This window comes from Equus caballus, chromosome 16 (assembly GCF_041296265.1).
Source record: "Equus caballus isolate H_3958 breed thoroughbred chromosome 16, TB-T2T, whole genome shotgun sequence".
In the NCBI taxonomy this organism is placed as follows: Eukaryota; Metazoa; Chordata; class Mammalia; order Perissodactyla; family Equidae; genus Equus; species Equus caballus.
In genome coordinates, this window is record NC_091699.1 from 36,600,841 (window position 1) to 36,615,918 (window position 15,078).

Below are 15,078 nucleotides of genomic sequence, written 5' to 3' on the forward strand. Positions count from 1 at the left end.
GCAAACCAACCAACCCCAACCACACAGATCTCCGAGCAGGCGAAAGACCTCAAGGAGGAAATGGGCCTCCCCACAGGGCTCACAGTCCATTTCCTACCTGATGAAGGAGAGAACTGTTCGTCAGTCCTTGCGCCCCTGGGCTGGTGCCTGTGTGTTTCACATGGACGTTGTTCATGGCTGGCAATTTGGCAACCTTTGTGGGTTTGCTGCTGTTGTTGTTGACGCTGCTTGAGCCGGGCGAGCACTTTCTTTTCTTGCCTATGAGTTTCTCGAGAGGAGTGTGTGAGTGTGAATAACTGTGGGAGTTGACAGGCAGTTCGCTGGACTGGTGAATGAATGGGCCAAGAGAAAGCGTGGAATCACTGCTGTTCACCATCACACTCATTCTCTTGATGGATTCCGCAGGGCTCCCGCCGGGGGGGCCCCTCCCTGACTGCTCGTGCCGGACACTCAGTGAGTTCACTTTACTTGCCACACAGTTGAGGCCGATGCCGTGGGAAGCTGTTACCGGTGAGGGGTAGGGAGGCCCAGAGTGAGCCACACAGTTTTTCCTAAAAGACTCCATGGAATGAGAAGAAGAGGAGGAGGAGGAGGAGGAGGAAGAGTGAACTAACAGTGGGGAACTGTTTTTGCGTTTCTTTCCTGAGCCGCCGCTGGTACTGCTACTGGCATTGTGACAGTTAGTGCTGTTACCAGAAGACTCCTTGGGTCTTAAAGACTTGCTGGATTTCAACTTCTGAGGTTTCCTGGACATGGGGGAGGAGGGCACTGAGGAAAGGCCAGAGGGCGTGGAAGGGGATGAGGATGAAGAGGACACTTGTCTGGATTGCATACTGCACACAGGATCCATTGCCCCAGAAGCAGCAGGCTGTGCATTTAATGTGGTTCCATGAGCTGGTACCGATTTGCTATTTGGGGAGATGTAGGTGGAGGACAGCAGGACTGGGGATGTAGACACGGTGGCTGCTGCCAGATAGCTGACCCCACATTGTGATGTCGGCACAGAGTTTGTCCGGTGAGGAACACGTGTGGAGACAGGTGATGTGGTACTCGGCACTGGTGGGATTTTCCTGCAAAAAAGGAGAGGGCAGTGAGAGATATTCACCACAGCCATTCATGGGAACTTTTAGATGGACACCCCTTCGCCTCTGGCACAGAGAAGCACACTCCCGTCAGAGTGACCACTCTGAAATGCAGAGCCAATTCTGTCACTTCTCTCCTTCAATCCCCTAATGCCTTCCTGGGGTTCTCAGAACAGTGGTCTGTAAAGCCCTGTGTGCTACTGCTCCAGCTTCATAGCCCCTGCTCCCAGCCCCCACCCCAGATCCCTGATTCCAGCCGCTGATCATCCTTAAGTTCTGAGAACAGGCCATGACGTAGACCCTGTATATCTTCTGGCTAGAACTCTCTGACCCCAACTTCCGCTCATCCTTTAGTCTCAGCTCATCATCACCTAGGAAATCTGTCCTGATCATCCCGACTTGCTCAGTTCCCCATGGACTTGCACTGCCCCCCATTCCTAGACTTCGGAGGACTCAGGGTGGTTTCAATGTGTGATTGTTGATCACTGCCTAATTTCTTTGTTGATGGAACAACCCACAGCTTATTCACCATCATAGCCCCAGTGGCTAGCACAGTGCCTGGAATACGGAAGGAAGGCACTCAATAAACGCCAAGAGAATTCATGAACAAATGAGGAAAAAGGAAGGGCACAGTTGACTAATAATAACTGCTAGGTCTTAACTACTGGTCGAAATGACTGTACAAGGGAATGAAGCCCCCAGATCTTCAGGGGATTTCCAGTCGCAGTGCTGGAACAAGGTATTCTGTTAGTAATGTCTGGGCAGGGTATCCATCTGGGGTAAGGGAGCCATTCAAATAGTCAAACCAGGGAGGCTCCCCCTTTTATCTCAGCTCTGATTTTAAAATGTGACACCACCAACATTTTAAAAACTTTTATGATGGAATTAACACTGAGGTGGCAAAACAGAAAATGGCCTGCCTGGAAGGCCAACCCTGCCTGCTCCTGACTTCACGGGCGGCTCTGGCTGATGCAGTCACCATACCAGCAGGGTTCTAATTCCTCAGCTTCCAGCGCAAGAGCTGGTCCAGACTGCTGCCAAAGTGCTTTCAGATGCTTCTGCAGAAGAACTACAGGTATTAATGAAAGGACTTAATTGCTGCAAGTGTTTGCACCAGCTTTAAAACCCCCATTCAAGGATGTAGCTTGGCCCACAAGTCAGGGCTTCCCAACTTTGGCTGCACAATAGAATCACCTGTGGAGTTTAGGCCCCGCCCAGATCCACTATACTAGAATGCCTGGGGGTTGGGGCCTGTACATTAATAATTTTGAAATCTCTCCAGGAGATTCCAACACAAATCCAAGACTGAGAAGCCGGGCACTATCCCCATGCTACTCATGGAGGACAAGCACTGATAGTACCTGAGAGGCTTGTTAGAATGCTGAGTCCCTGGGCCCCACCGCAGACCTACAGATTCACCAGAATCTGTGTTTCAGCAAGATCTCCAGGCGAGTCATGGGCACTGGCACCTTGGAGAAGCCCTGCTCTCCATGAAGTACAGGTGCTTGCGCTTACTGGGCGCAGTGGCTTCTTGTGGCCACCAGGTGGCCTCTTAGGAAGATGGAGCCTAAAGACCAGGCTGCTGGAACCAAATCCTGGGAAAAGGAAAAGGCTTCCATAGGGGAAGGGATGTGACCTCTCTGGACTAAGCTATTGGTTCCTCTTAAGCTCTTTTAAGTCATTACCTTCTGCATAAAGAAGAGACAAACAATATGTAGTCATACATATTGTCATACACGGACTTGTGTTTGCATAACACAATCTAAAAAGTTAAATTTATCAATCTAAAAAATTAAAAACAAAAAACACCCAAACGAAAAAACCCTTTGATAACCATCCCAGCCCCTCCTCAGGGGATAGTGATTGCAAATCAACAGTGGGCAAGCAGTTGACCAGACACTGAAGATGATTTATTTCATGGTCATACTCAAATTCCACTTCCACTTATCCCCAAATTAACCACAATAAGCAACTAAAGGGTAAAGGGGCCAAGAAGAGTGCTGCCCAAACTGGGGCTCTTCCTTGGCTGAGCTGGCAGGGTGGGACCTGGACCACTTTGAGGGTTTTCTTGAGTGCCTCAAAGATGCTACCTGAGAAGAGTTCTCCTCTGGCTGAGAAATGCTCAACCACTCCCAGCAAATCTCAGGGGCTACCTGAGTCGGCCTACCTCACTCCTGTGTCAGGGAGCATTTCCTTGAGTACCTGGCCCAGCACCTCTCTCCAAGCTCCTGTCTGTCCCAAGCCTGTGTTCCAGCTCACCACTGAACAACACGTCTGTCTCTGCTGTAATGACTTTTTTAAAACCAAAGCTCATGTTAACGGAAAGGAATGGTGTCCTCCTTGCTGGGAGCAAGTGATTGATAAGGCAGTCAGCCTCTGACAGAACAGAGAAGGAGACAATGCAGTCAATCTCATGATCCTGCTTCTTCAAAAGTTCTCAGCACAAAGAAGAAAAGCTCTCCACACGAGCCACTAAGGACCAAAACCATCTTCACCCAAACTATTGGTCATAAGCCACGTTTCAATGTAATGGGGATGAAATATTCCGAGGACCTTTTAAACTCTTAGGAGTACGCTATGCCAGTAGTTTAGTGATCTCAATGAGCTCTCCACATCCCACCAGGTAGTCTGAAGAAATAACCACCTGAGATTTCATATATCTTGGGGTGGGTGAGTATTGACAGACCCCCAGCGGCCCAACAAACCACTGCCCTGAGTCAGTCTCTGGAAAGGGACAAAGTTCCTTCATTAAGAAGGAACAGGAGTGTCTTATCTAGTAAGAGCCAGGAAGAAATGTGAACCAGAAAAGCAGAGTAACACTGCTCTGGGTCTGGTCTTTGAAGTGAACAAACACAAGTCCTATTAATGATCATGGAGATGGTTCTTTGGATTGTGGACTACCCAAAGCCTCTGACTTTATTAGGAAACCAAGGCAAGGAGGCAAACAGATGTACTGGCAGAGTCCATTCAAGGAGGCACTAGTAAATGATGCCCCAATGGAGGATCTGGGATGACCCATGGATTACTGGCTAGTCCCCTTTAGCAAATCTCAATGTTTCCCAAAGAAGGTTCCACCAAAAACTAGCTCCCCAAGATGCTCCCCTAAAAAAGGTTCCCAGGTCAAAAGAGCTTGGGAAACATTCTACATTCTACATGATACCCCATGCAGTGAGAGTTACAATGGACACTACCCATTAAAGGCCCCAAGCAGTCCTGCAGCAATGAAAACTGCTTTACTTCAGGAGAGGCTGAGACCCTCCTGGCCGTGGAACCCTTGTTTCACCTACGATCCTGTTTGGTAAACACTAGCTTGTTGATCACTTTATCTTAAATTGTAAATCAGAGCACATAAACCCTCAACAGCTCCCTGCTGCACTCAACACCAATTCCAGTGTCACCGGGCCTCTGCTGGCCTCTCGGATCTCATCTCATACTATACTCACTTTCCTGCTGTTTCTCAAACAAGCCACATTCTTTTCTAACTCAAGACTTTCACAAACACAGTTCCCTCTGCCTGGAACCCACTACTCCCCACCACCCTGTGGCTGCTCTTTCTCATCCAGCCATCACAGTTGAAGGGCCGCCTCTTCACAGAGGCTTTCCCTAAATCCCTCTGGCCTGTTATTTTCCCATCTCAGCTCTCTAGAATCGAACTCCTTCTGGGTCCAAATCCTGGCCCTACCACTACTTTGCTGTGCAACCTTGTTTCTCAGTTTCATTATCTGGAAAATAAGGATAATCAAGCTCATCTGACACAGCAAATTGTGAAAATTTAATACATTTAATAAGTGCCTGGCACACAGTGAGCCCTCAGTAAGTGTTAGAGATTATCACTACATCTATTATCTCCCTTATGACAAGCTATAATCTCTCTTTGTTGGTTTTTTTTTCTTTTGAGGAAGATTAGCCCTGAGCTAACTGCTGCCAATTCTCCTCTTTTTGCTGAGGAAGACTGGCCCTTAGCTAACATCTGTGCCCATCTTCCTCTACTTTATATATGGGACACCTACCACAGCATAGCTTGCCAAGCGGTGCCATGTCCATACCTGGGATCCGAACCAGCGAACCCCAGGCCGCCAAAGTGGAACGTGTGAACTTAACCACTGTGCCACTGGGCCAGCCCCTCTTTATTGGTTTTTGTGTTTCTCCTCAGAACTAGAATGTGATCTCCATACATTTGGGAGTTCCTCTGCCTGAACGACAGTGCCCAGAACAAGACATATTTAATGAAATAGTGAATGAATGAATAAATGATGAGGGGCCTTCTTCTCAGGGTGAGTCATGGCCCTATTCATTTGAGATAAGCTTTCCTTCACTAAATCACTCTCACGAGAAACATGGATGCAGCAGTGAGTAGTGAGCCCCTCTCCTCACCCCAGCAGTGGTGGGGCAGGCACTTACTTCCACAGCTGCGCGTTCAGATGCTTCTCCACCATGAGGTTGAGGGCGCAGCGAAGCCGGTTCCACCTGGAGTCAAACACGTAATAGCCTCTTCCAATCTGCCGGCTCCCAAATGTGCAAAACTGCAAGAGAGAGCAAAACTGCATGTGCTTGCTGACTCTGACATGACGCACCCAGCGAGCACTCTCTCCTTCAGGAAAGGAGCTAACCATGAAAGCACAGCTTACTCTGAGTACCGGAGGCTGTGAAGCATGAGAGTGACAATGCCTAGCCCTGAGTTTTATGAAAAGAAAGGGAAAAGCATGAGACGTCCCTGGACAGGGTGCATGCTGCCCCTGGGGCACCCTGTTCTGAGCTGTTCTCACACCTTGACGGCATCCCCACAGGAACGGGCATGCCAAGGTCCGTGGTGCGCCCCCCTGCAGTGCCCTGTCCCTGCTGCATGGGAAGGGTCAACGCGGGGTGGATGTGGAACTTACAGATGCTGGCTGAGGATGATGACCTGAATAATGACAGTCCAGTTTTTCAACAGACTCTTCTTTGTCATCGCCTTCTCCCTCCTCACTGGATAACCGAGAAGCTGGCTCAGTGGCAGGCAGGGGAGGGTGTGGAGATTCATGGACTGGAGGAGGGTCAATGGGGGCACTCCCACCTTGCTGAGCAGGGCAGCCTGGAGGCCTTGGTGAGTAGAAAGTGGAGCACCAATCAGATCACACGTCTGGGAATCAGCCACCTTAACTCAGATACAACAATGTATCCAAAACCACCTAGAGGAGGTCTGGGGTCCACCACTAGCACTGGGGAAACATGCTGATGCAGGTGGCCTGGGAGTGAAAGACCCTCACTCCTGAACTGCACGATGTCAAATGGAGCCGTCTGCCACATCTAACCAAAGGTAAAGTATACTAGTTCTCTTTTCTATAGCCACTTGGGTGGCTCAGGTCCTCTTTCTAACCTCCCCAAAGAAAGGGGAAACAGACATGGAATTTAAGAGAAGTCTTTCTTTGATTCCTCTTCAAATTTCACCTCGATTTGGGTTACTAAGATAATAAATGAGATAAGTGGCAAAGGGCTCTAAAATAACCTAAGAGGGACAGGAGGTGATGAAAGAACAAGGCAGTATTACCGCTTCATGTGGATAATCGAGAGCCTGTTACCGAAAGACAGCAATGTGTTTTTCCTACATTTATAGGATTAAGCTTACTTTCTCACAGATGGAAAAACTTCAATGAGAAGATGGCCAAAGAAAAGACTTGCTAAGGAACTGATGGCCGGGACCTGGCCATGTTCTGGGGAGCCTCCTCTAACCACTCGTCTACCGTGTTGCTCAGAAATCAGAGGGCTTATGTTGGGAAAGGCTCAAGTACATACTCAGGTTTCCACGAGGGAGCCACCTCCCCCTCTCAGGCAAGCATTTCAAGGATCAGACACGTGAGGGTGGAAAGTGAAGCAGCAGCAACCAAGGTTGGCACATTCCTGAGCAGAAGCCCTTGATGCCAATGGCCTGCACTAAAGGTCCTCATTCTCTATGCCTTTCTCTTTCCTTTCCCTCTGGAAATTGGGTACAAAGTCCCTTACTTCAACTTGGTTAAATAGATAAGCACAAACATACATATAGGCAGTCCACCATCACTGTCTGTGAGGTATGTATATGATAAGCTCTTGGTAAAACCCTCTGATCCATTGCTTACTACAGGGCTAAAATGCCTAATACATGCTTAGGCCAAAGTCCCAAATGGATGAATGAAAAAACATGTTGATAAGTGAATGCTGTAAAAACTCAGGCTGAATGCCTGTCCCTAGCAAGGATTCCCACTGCTGTACTTTGCAAGAAGCAAGAAAAATGAATGGGAAATTGCTGCTAAAGCCACGTGCAATGTTCTAATCTCTAACCTGCAGGCAGGACCCAACTTTCAGCCCTGTTCAACGGGGTTAAGAGACACCTAACTTGAGCAGGGGTGGAGCAGATAATTCTAGCTTTATTCTGGGGTCTGCATTTGACCAAGAAGAGCCTTGGCTGAAACGTACTGATGAACTCAACATTTTTTTTTCTTACAGTAAAACCCAATTTAAAAATATCTCTAAAAAACAAGAAATCTCCATAGTGAGCCTGATGTTCATTCCTTCACATCATGACTGCACTGGGCTTTTACAGTGTCTGCAAGTCTGCTTTCTGGAGGGAGAAAGACCTGGAGGACTTGGCTTACCTTGGAAGACTGGGGGTGTGAGGTTTAGGTTTACTAGCTACGAAAGGCTTTGATTCGGAAGGAATCACTCCATGAGAGTTTTGGTGTGGCTCCTGTGAAGTTCTAGGAGGGGTGGGATGCGGGTCCCTGAGAGGCTGCGTTGGTTGCTGAGAATCCAGATGGCGAATCGATTCCTTTTCCCTGGTTTTGTTTTTGTGCTCGGCTAATAACACATCAAATCGTTTTCTTCTACCCTGGACAGCCCTCCGCTGGATTAAGGAATGTGTCTATGGACCAAAAAAATACAGAAACTGAGGAATCTCAAGAATATTTTTTCTCTGTCATATATCCAAAAACACCATTCCCAATAAAAATAGCAGTCTGGACAATTAGCATAGTCAAAAGCTGCTCAGCATTTGATAAGCTAAAAAGCATGAGGAAGATCTCTTTTCTTTAGCTAGAAGCACCTATTCCAGGCTCCAAATGTATGAGAATTTGGAGATGCTATTTCCACCAGAAGAAAGAAGGAATGTTAGGGGTGGCACTCAGTCTGTAACTAAGCGACAAACGGTAGAAACAAACAGGTGATAGGTACTCATGTTTTGAGTCTTCTTTTGGCTGTTTAGAGGTTTGAATGTTAAAAGGGAAGAAACATTTATTCCATAAAATTATGTATTAGAAAGTCTTCTTTCAGTAACTGCCAGAGACTAAAAATTACACACAATGGTTTCTCTCTCTTCCAGTGAAGGTGCCATGTAAAGAGAGAAAGGGGCTGAGGGAATCCTGGAGACAAGGACTGCTATGGCCAAGGAGGGCCTGAGAGAAGTAAAGAACACACGGCCGAGGGAAGGAAGGCTATGAACAGGGAGAGACATGAAGCAGAGAGGGAACTCCAATAAACAGACCCTTACTGCGGAAATCAAGAAAACGGGACAGACAGCACTCCTGGATCTTAAGACAATGTCTAATTTCAGAATTAGGAAATGAGCACACTGAGAAAAAGAAAGGTCAAATTAGAACAGTGCTTTTCAAGGCAACTAATATAAACCTGTGGTTGAAGCACATCTTATAAGAAAATGTCTATAATCCCAATGCACTTGATAATTGCTGGTTTGGATTTTTAAGGCTCACTGAGGCTAATATTATTCCTAGCAGAAGATAAAATCAAGTTACCCTGACCATTCCACAGTGCTGGGGTCTCAGTCTATAAAAAATGCAAGGAGACACTAACTACAGTGGGCCCCCATCACATATCCGAAATATAAGTGAATTCATCTACACAGTTCCTTCTCTCTTTTATGTTACAAAATATTGCAAACAGTACTTTCTGTGTGTTCATGTTCCTGCACATTATACCAATGTATGACACTACAAGTTTACATGTTTGCTACAATTTAAGGGTTTTTTTTTTTTTTGAGGAAGATTAGCCCAGAGCTAACTACTGCCAGTCCTCCTCTTTTTCGCTGAGGAAACCTGGCCCTGAACTAACATCCGTGCCCATCTTCCTCTACTTTCTATGTAGGACGCCAACCACAGCATGGCTTGCCAAGCGGTGCCATGTCCGCACCCAGGATCGGAACCGGCAAACCCTGGGCCACCAAGAAGCGGAATGTGCGAACTTAACCGCTGCACCACTGGGCCAGCCCCTAACGGGTTTTAAGAGCAGGCTTCTAACATCCTTTTGAAATTCAGTAACATCACCTATCTCCTTACTAGACACATTGCAAAGTATGCCCACCTAAACTCTACCGTGGCACAGTTACGTAGATAAATGTGCTTAGCTTCTTTTCAAATTTTTACTTAATTTTCTTTAATATGTAACATATGCACAAGAAACCTACATGGAGACAAAACATTTTGTTTCATTCAGTGCTGTACCAGCACCCGGCACACAATAAATGCTTCAAACAGAAAGTATATAAAAAGAATGGTCCTCCAATACCTGTTGAATAAAGCAATGCACGTAGAATGCTACCAGTGCCCCTGCCCCTCTCTCCAGACAAATGTAGAAGCCTCTCTTCATCTTTGAATGTCCCCTGAGCTTAGCATGCAAATCCAAGTGAAGAAAGTAGGCAGAGACTCTACGTATTTTCCCAGCTCAGCCTGAAGAGTAAGCAGGATTTCCACTGACCTCTGAAGAACCTTCCAAACACAGATCTGAGGCCCCCTGCCCAGTCAGAACTCTTCAATTGCTGCCCAAGGCTCACAGGATAAGGACTATGTAACTAGGCTTCTGGGCCCTGCACATTCTAACTCCCATGCTCCCTGCTCCTTTGGTACCAAGTGCCTCCTCCTCCTCTTGTTCAGCCTCCTGGAGCCTTTCAGACTCTAAGGTATCTGTTCTGCCCTGTCACAGAGCCTCCACACATGTTGTTTCCTCTACCTCTCCCACTCCTTTGCCCGGATAAATCGTATGGATTTCAGCCCAGTATTTTTATGGCAAAGTAGCCTTCCCCGGCCCAATCCCCCAACTGAAGGCTGTCCTAACACAGGCCTCCCTCCTTTTCATTAGTCACCAGTGCTAATTTATCCTTATTTGAGTGATTATCAGATTAATCTCCATCTCTTTCTCTAGACTGCAAAAGCTCCACAGAGTTGGGATCACGCCTTGATTTTGTTAAAGCCTGTATCCTCTGGGACCTGGAATGAGGCCTGTGCTCACAGATGTATGCAGTAAAAATTTCTAAAATGACTGAAAGGACAAGGTTACCAGAGTCAAAAGCCATCTGCAATGGAAGGCACAGAGGACATCAAACAGGACATTAGACAGATGAGGAGGGGACAGTGAGGGTGGCAGGCACACGATAGGGAAGGAGTGACAGGAATGGGCAGCAGCAGACCCCTAAAAGTGAAGAGAATGGAAAACGTTCTAAGTCTAAGACAGGAGAGACCTGGGCAGGAACCTGGGGGACATTACGCAGGGGCACTAGAGAGTGTTTAGCTCTCTACAGCTTAAGAGATTCAGGCCACAGTGGAGACAGGAAAAGCGAGAAGCACAAACAGAACACGGGAAGAACGGAAGCTCATTCTCTGAGAGGGCAGGCCTGCTGAGAGCTGCTTTTTCCGGCAGTTTTATGCTGAACTCATGGCGCCAGGCCTGAGGAAATGTATTAATGGGATGACAGGTTTAGCACCATGCCACAGGCAATCATGACACCCTTAATAGAACACATGGAGAGCACAGACAATGTGAAAAGGAAGATGGGAGAAAAATGCAGGATCCACATAAAGTCAGTTCACCCACCAATAAAGGTTCGGGAAGAAGACTAGTCAGACTCCTTGCAGATTCTGGGTTGACAAAGCTTTTGGTTCATCAGCATGCCTCATAGAGTAAAAAAGAGCATCTCAGATAGAGCAAGCATCCTTCATTGACCATAGGTACCGTAATACCGAGAAACCCATGTTACTGAGAGTCAGGTAGGCAGGAAGAGAGCAGAGGGAGGACGGCAAGTTCTGAGCAGGATGTGTAGCAGGGCTGAGGCATGCTTTCACAAGTTCCCTTAGAGGCAGCTGCAGTGGACAGAATTCTACAGAGCTCCAATGTCTATCTTCAAACAACAATGACATACCACTATATGTGTTCAATTAATACTATGGAAAACAAAAGCAATCTGTTCTGGGATAGGAGTTTTTAACATAAGAGATTCAAGGGTGGGATTGAGGTGGGAATATCCGTCAACCCCTGAGATAAAATGCAAAATTCAGAATACGTATGTGCATATATGTTTTTTCCTCTGAGGATTATGATTTTTAAAAAAATTAGATATTTAAAGGTGGTCTCCACTAAACCTTTCCCCAAAAGATTCAGAACCACTGTTGAAGAAAATCTACACACTAAAACTAAATTAGAGATTTAAATTAAAATAACATTTCCCATTTCTCAAGATTGTAACATCCCTCCACTGTTTAGGGGCTGGAGTGGGGCCCAACGTCCGTTATTCAAACGCAATCTTCAGTAAAATTTAAAATAATACACCAGGGGGCCAGCCCTGTGGCCGAGTGGTTAAGTTTGTGTGCTGTCCTTCGGCGGCCCAGGGTTTCGCCAGTTCAGATCCTGGGCGTGGATATGGCACCGCTCATCAGGCCATGCTGAGGCAGGGTCCCACAGAGCACAACCAGAAGGACCTACAACTAGAATATACAACTACATACTGGGGGGCTTTAGGGAAAAAGAAGAAAAAAGGGGGGAAAAAAAGAAGATTGGCAACAGATGTTAGCTCAGGTGCCAATCAAAAAAAAATTAAAATTAAATAATACATGAACAATTTTATTAATTTTTAGGAGACAATACTAATTTTTATAATTTTTATTCTCTCTTCCCAAACAAGGGTTTTTAAAACGCATACTTCAAAATAATGATTCTTAATAATTCTTGAACCCTTCTGAAGGGCAGTCAGGGACACTCTCCAGAGAAATGCACATAAACATATATACTCATTTATGTAGAGGGTCCACCGACGCCACCCCAACATCAACAAGCCTTATTTTACAGCAAAACACCACCTTCTTATTAACATACTGGCATTTTAAAGGAGAATCTCAGGACAGAAAGGAGGATCATTACATTTTCTTCACTTATATATAAATCAGATTGCAAGTTATTTAGTATCTTCTTAAAAACAAGGCTTCAAATTTCAAAGTCAGCTTTTTTTAGAGGAGCTCTTTAAAATTTAAGAACCACAGATTACACAAACATCTTGAGAATATTCATATATAAGCAAAGGAAATTTGTGAACTTGTTCTAAGTCAGTACAATTTAAACCACAGTAAAGGGCAGCTTCTCAAACTTCTCCGAAGAAATATTAAAAGTCTTTTGAAAATAATAGACTGATTAGGAAAGAACACTAGTCCCTGGATACAACACTGCTTATTGGAAATAAAACCTCGCCTAAGATTGCAGTTTATAGTAACAGACTTTATATTTTCTGAACTTGAGACTTTTTTCACCAAAACCAAGTTATTCCCTCCTTTACAATTCCAGTTCCCTGTGCTTACCAGAATATTCAGCTCTTTCCAGGAGGCCACCTACCTTGCATGTCAAAGACCGGGTGCAGGGCTTCTTGGTGTCGAGATCAATGACCCCACAGTGTATGTCAGGATCGAACTCTCTTTCTGTCAAGAGCACACAGATGTGACAACAGGCTCACCACTCTTTCATTTATTTTGTAAATAAGAAAATGGAAGAAATCTCAAAACAAATTATAACTTGAATAAAATCTACCATATTATCAATACATATAAAATATATAACATGTGAGCAATGCAGAGAAGTAGTGACATCACTAAGAGAGTGGGGGACTACTGCCATCAGATGACAGGAAAGAAATTGTTTTCGTCAGCATTACTGCTTTACTCCATTCAGAAATATACCACTAGAAAGTTATTTCTACATTACTTACATACGCACATGCACTTTAAAATCAAGAGTGAAGAGGTCTAGCATACCGATTAAGGAATTTCCTCCTAAAGCTGAAGTTGTCCAGTTTTAAAAAGAGAACTTGTAGATAGCAATTCATGTGCTCCCCTGTGAATCCCCAATTAATATACAGAGAAGCATTAAGAGAGAAAATGTGAAGTTACCTGATAATCTCTTATTTAAAAATTTCCTGTTACTGGAATTATCTTCAGACTTCTTTTCCAGAGTGGGCGGTGCAGGAAGCCCTTTGCCATTCAGAATCTGTCCAGGTGAAGGCAAGGGTGGCTTTGGTATTGAGGGGCAGTTAAGGCCAGGCTTGACTGAGGAACTCACAGTAGCAGGACAGGTTGGCCCCACCGCAGATTTCAGTAGTGTGCCATCCATCTTCGGATGAATCTTTTCCACTTTGACAGAGGGCGTCATGCTGTTGTGGGGAAAGTGAGAATACCAGCACCTGAGCGCCCCAGCAGCCCCAGGTGAATGGTGGGCCAGACGGATGAAAGCAGAACCTGGGTCTACCCGTACACTGCACAGAGGTAGGCTCCCAAAGGCATCTTATGAATATTTGTTAGGATTATCCAGAAAACTCAGTAAAGTTCACATTTATTCAGTCTATAAACCCTTCTGGTGGGCAAAAAACTCCAGTGAACCATCAAATTTACCTAGTCTTTCATTCCAGAACAATCTTACACATGAGCCTATGGGAGATCTAGACCTGATACCCAATGCAACTGCTACAAGAAGCAAAATACAAGAAGGTCTAAGAGAACCAAAGACAAGCTGTAGGACCTTGAGAGAATATCTTTCAAGAACTGTTTAAGACGGTGCCGGCCCCATAGCCGAGTGGTTAAGCTCGTGAGCTCTGCTTCAGCGGCCCAGGGTTTCCCTGCTTCGAATCCTGGGCGCAGACATGGCACCGCTCATCAGACCATGTTGAGGCAGCATCCCACATGCCACAACTGGAAGGACTCACAACTAAAAATACACAACTATGTACTGGGGGGCTTTGGGGAGAAAAAGGAAAAATAAAATCTTTAAAAAAAAAAAAAGGAACCGTTTAAGAAAGGATTCACCAAAACGTAAACTGAGCAGAAAAAAGAACAACTGGAATTAGAGAATATTTCCAAGAAATGTCACTAAGGACCTATAAGAACTCAAATGAGCCTAACAATACATCTTCAAGAAGAGGCTCTCTGCTTCTGTCAGTGAGGAAGACCAATGTTTAATTAGCATATGATGTGTCACTGAAGTGATAATCTCCTGGCCCTGAAAAGGTTTCCACGATAGGAGCGTGGAATATAAGTGCCTGGCACACAGCTGGTGAGCACTGAATACCTGTGTCACTAACAAAGAACTGATTTCTCTTGGAATCTTACTGACACTATCATTTGGGTGGCAAATGTTGGTACAAAAGCTAACAGTTGGCCTGGTCCTCCTCTAAAGCCAGGCTCCAAATAAAGAAGACTCGGATTGATGAGGTTTTATAAACTTTGTTCAGTGGACTCAGTGCTCTAACAGCTGTTAAGCTGGCGAGTGACTTACACACTGCACTGGCATTTTCTTTGGCTTTCAGACAGCTCCAGGAATGAAAGCCAAGTTTGCTGTACTTGCACTTCTGACAGATGAGCAGAAGCTGGAGGCTTAGCAACCAGGACAAACAGCCCTAAACAGCTGTACCTGGAACCTGGGACAGGCTGACAGCAGCAGAGATACTGCAAGATGCCATGGCCTCTCCCAGCTGGCAAGGTCCTTGAGCAGTAGCAGGTGCTGGATGCTGCCCTGAGATTAACCAGGTTATCAGACCTTGGGACTGAGATGTGTGGCATACTCTCCAAAAGGGAGGTAGGCCAGGGAAAGTCACCCGCCACCAAGGCTGAGGGATGCCATGACGAGGCAAGATATGTTTCTATGGGAGTGCATGGCTGCTCCCTCATGTGACCACAAGAAGCCTGCCAACTTACAGATCTCCCGTGGAAACTTGCCAAAGCCTTGC

The 15,078-nt window shown here is 45.8% G+C and overlaps 1 protein-coding gene across 8 annotated transcripts in view; it reads right to left on the reverse strand.

The window, feature by feature from the left end:
• Window positions 1–15,078, reverse strand: part of ATXN7 (ataxin 7) — a 130,801-nt gene that overhangs the window by 6,605 nt on the left and 109,118 nt on the right. For all 8 annotated transcript variants that reach the window (XM_070237272.1, XM_070237270.1, XM_070237275.1 and 5 more), the window contains 6 exons: window positions 13,250–13,509; window positions 12,699–12,781; window positions 7,691–7,956; window positions 5,963–6,161; window positions 5,484–5,605; window positions 98–1,070 (listed from right to left, as the gene is read on the reverse strand). In XM_070237272.1, the coding sequence (XP_070093373.1) occupies window positions 98–1,070; window positions 5,484–5,605; window positions 5,963–6,161; window positions 7,691–7,956; window positions 12,699–12,781; window positions 13,250–13,509 (1,903 nt within the window). The remainder of the gene's footprint in view (window positions 1–97; window positions 1,071–5,483; window positions 5,606–5,962; window positions 6,162–7,690; window positions 7,957–12,698; window positions 12,782–13,249; window positions 13,510–15,078) is intronic.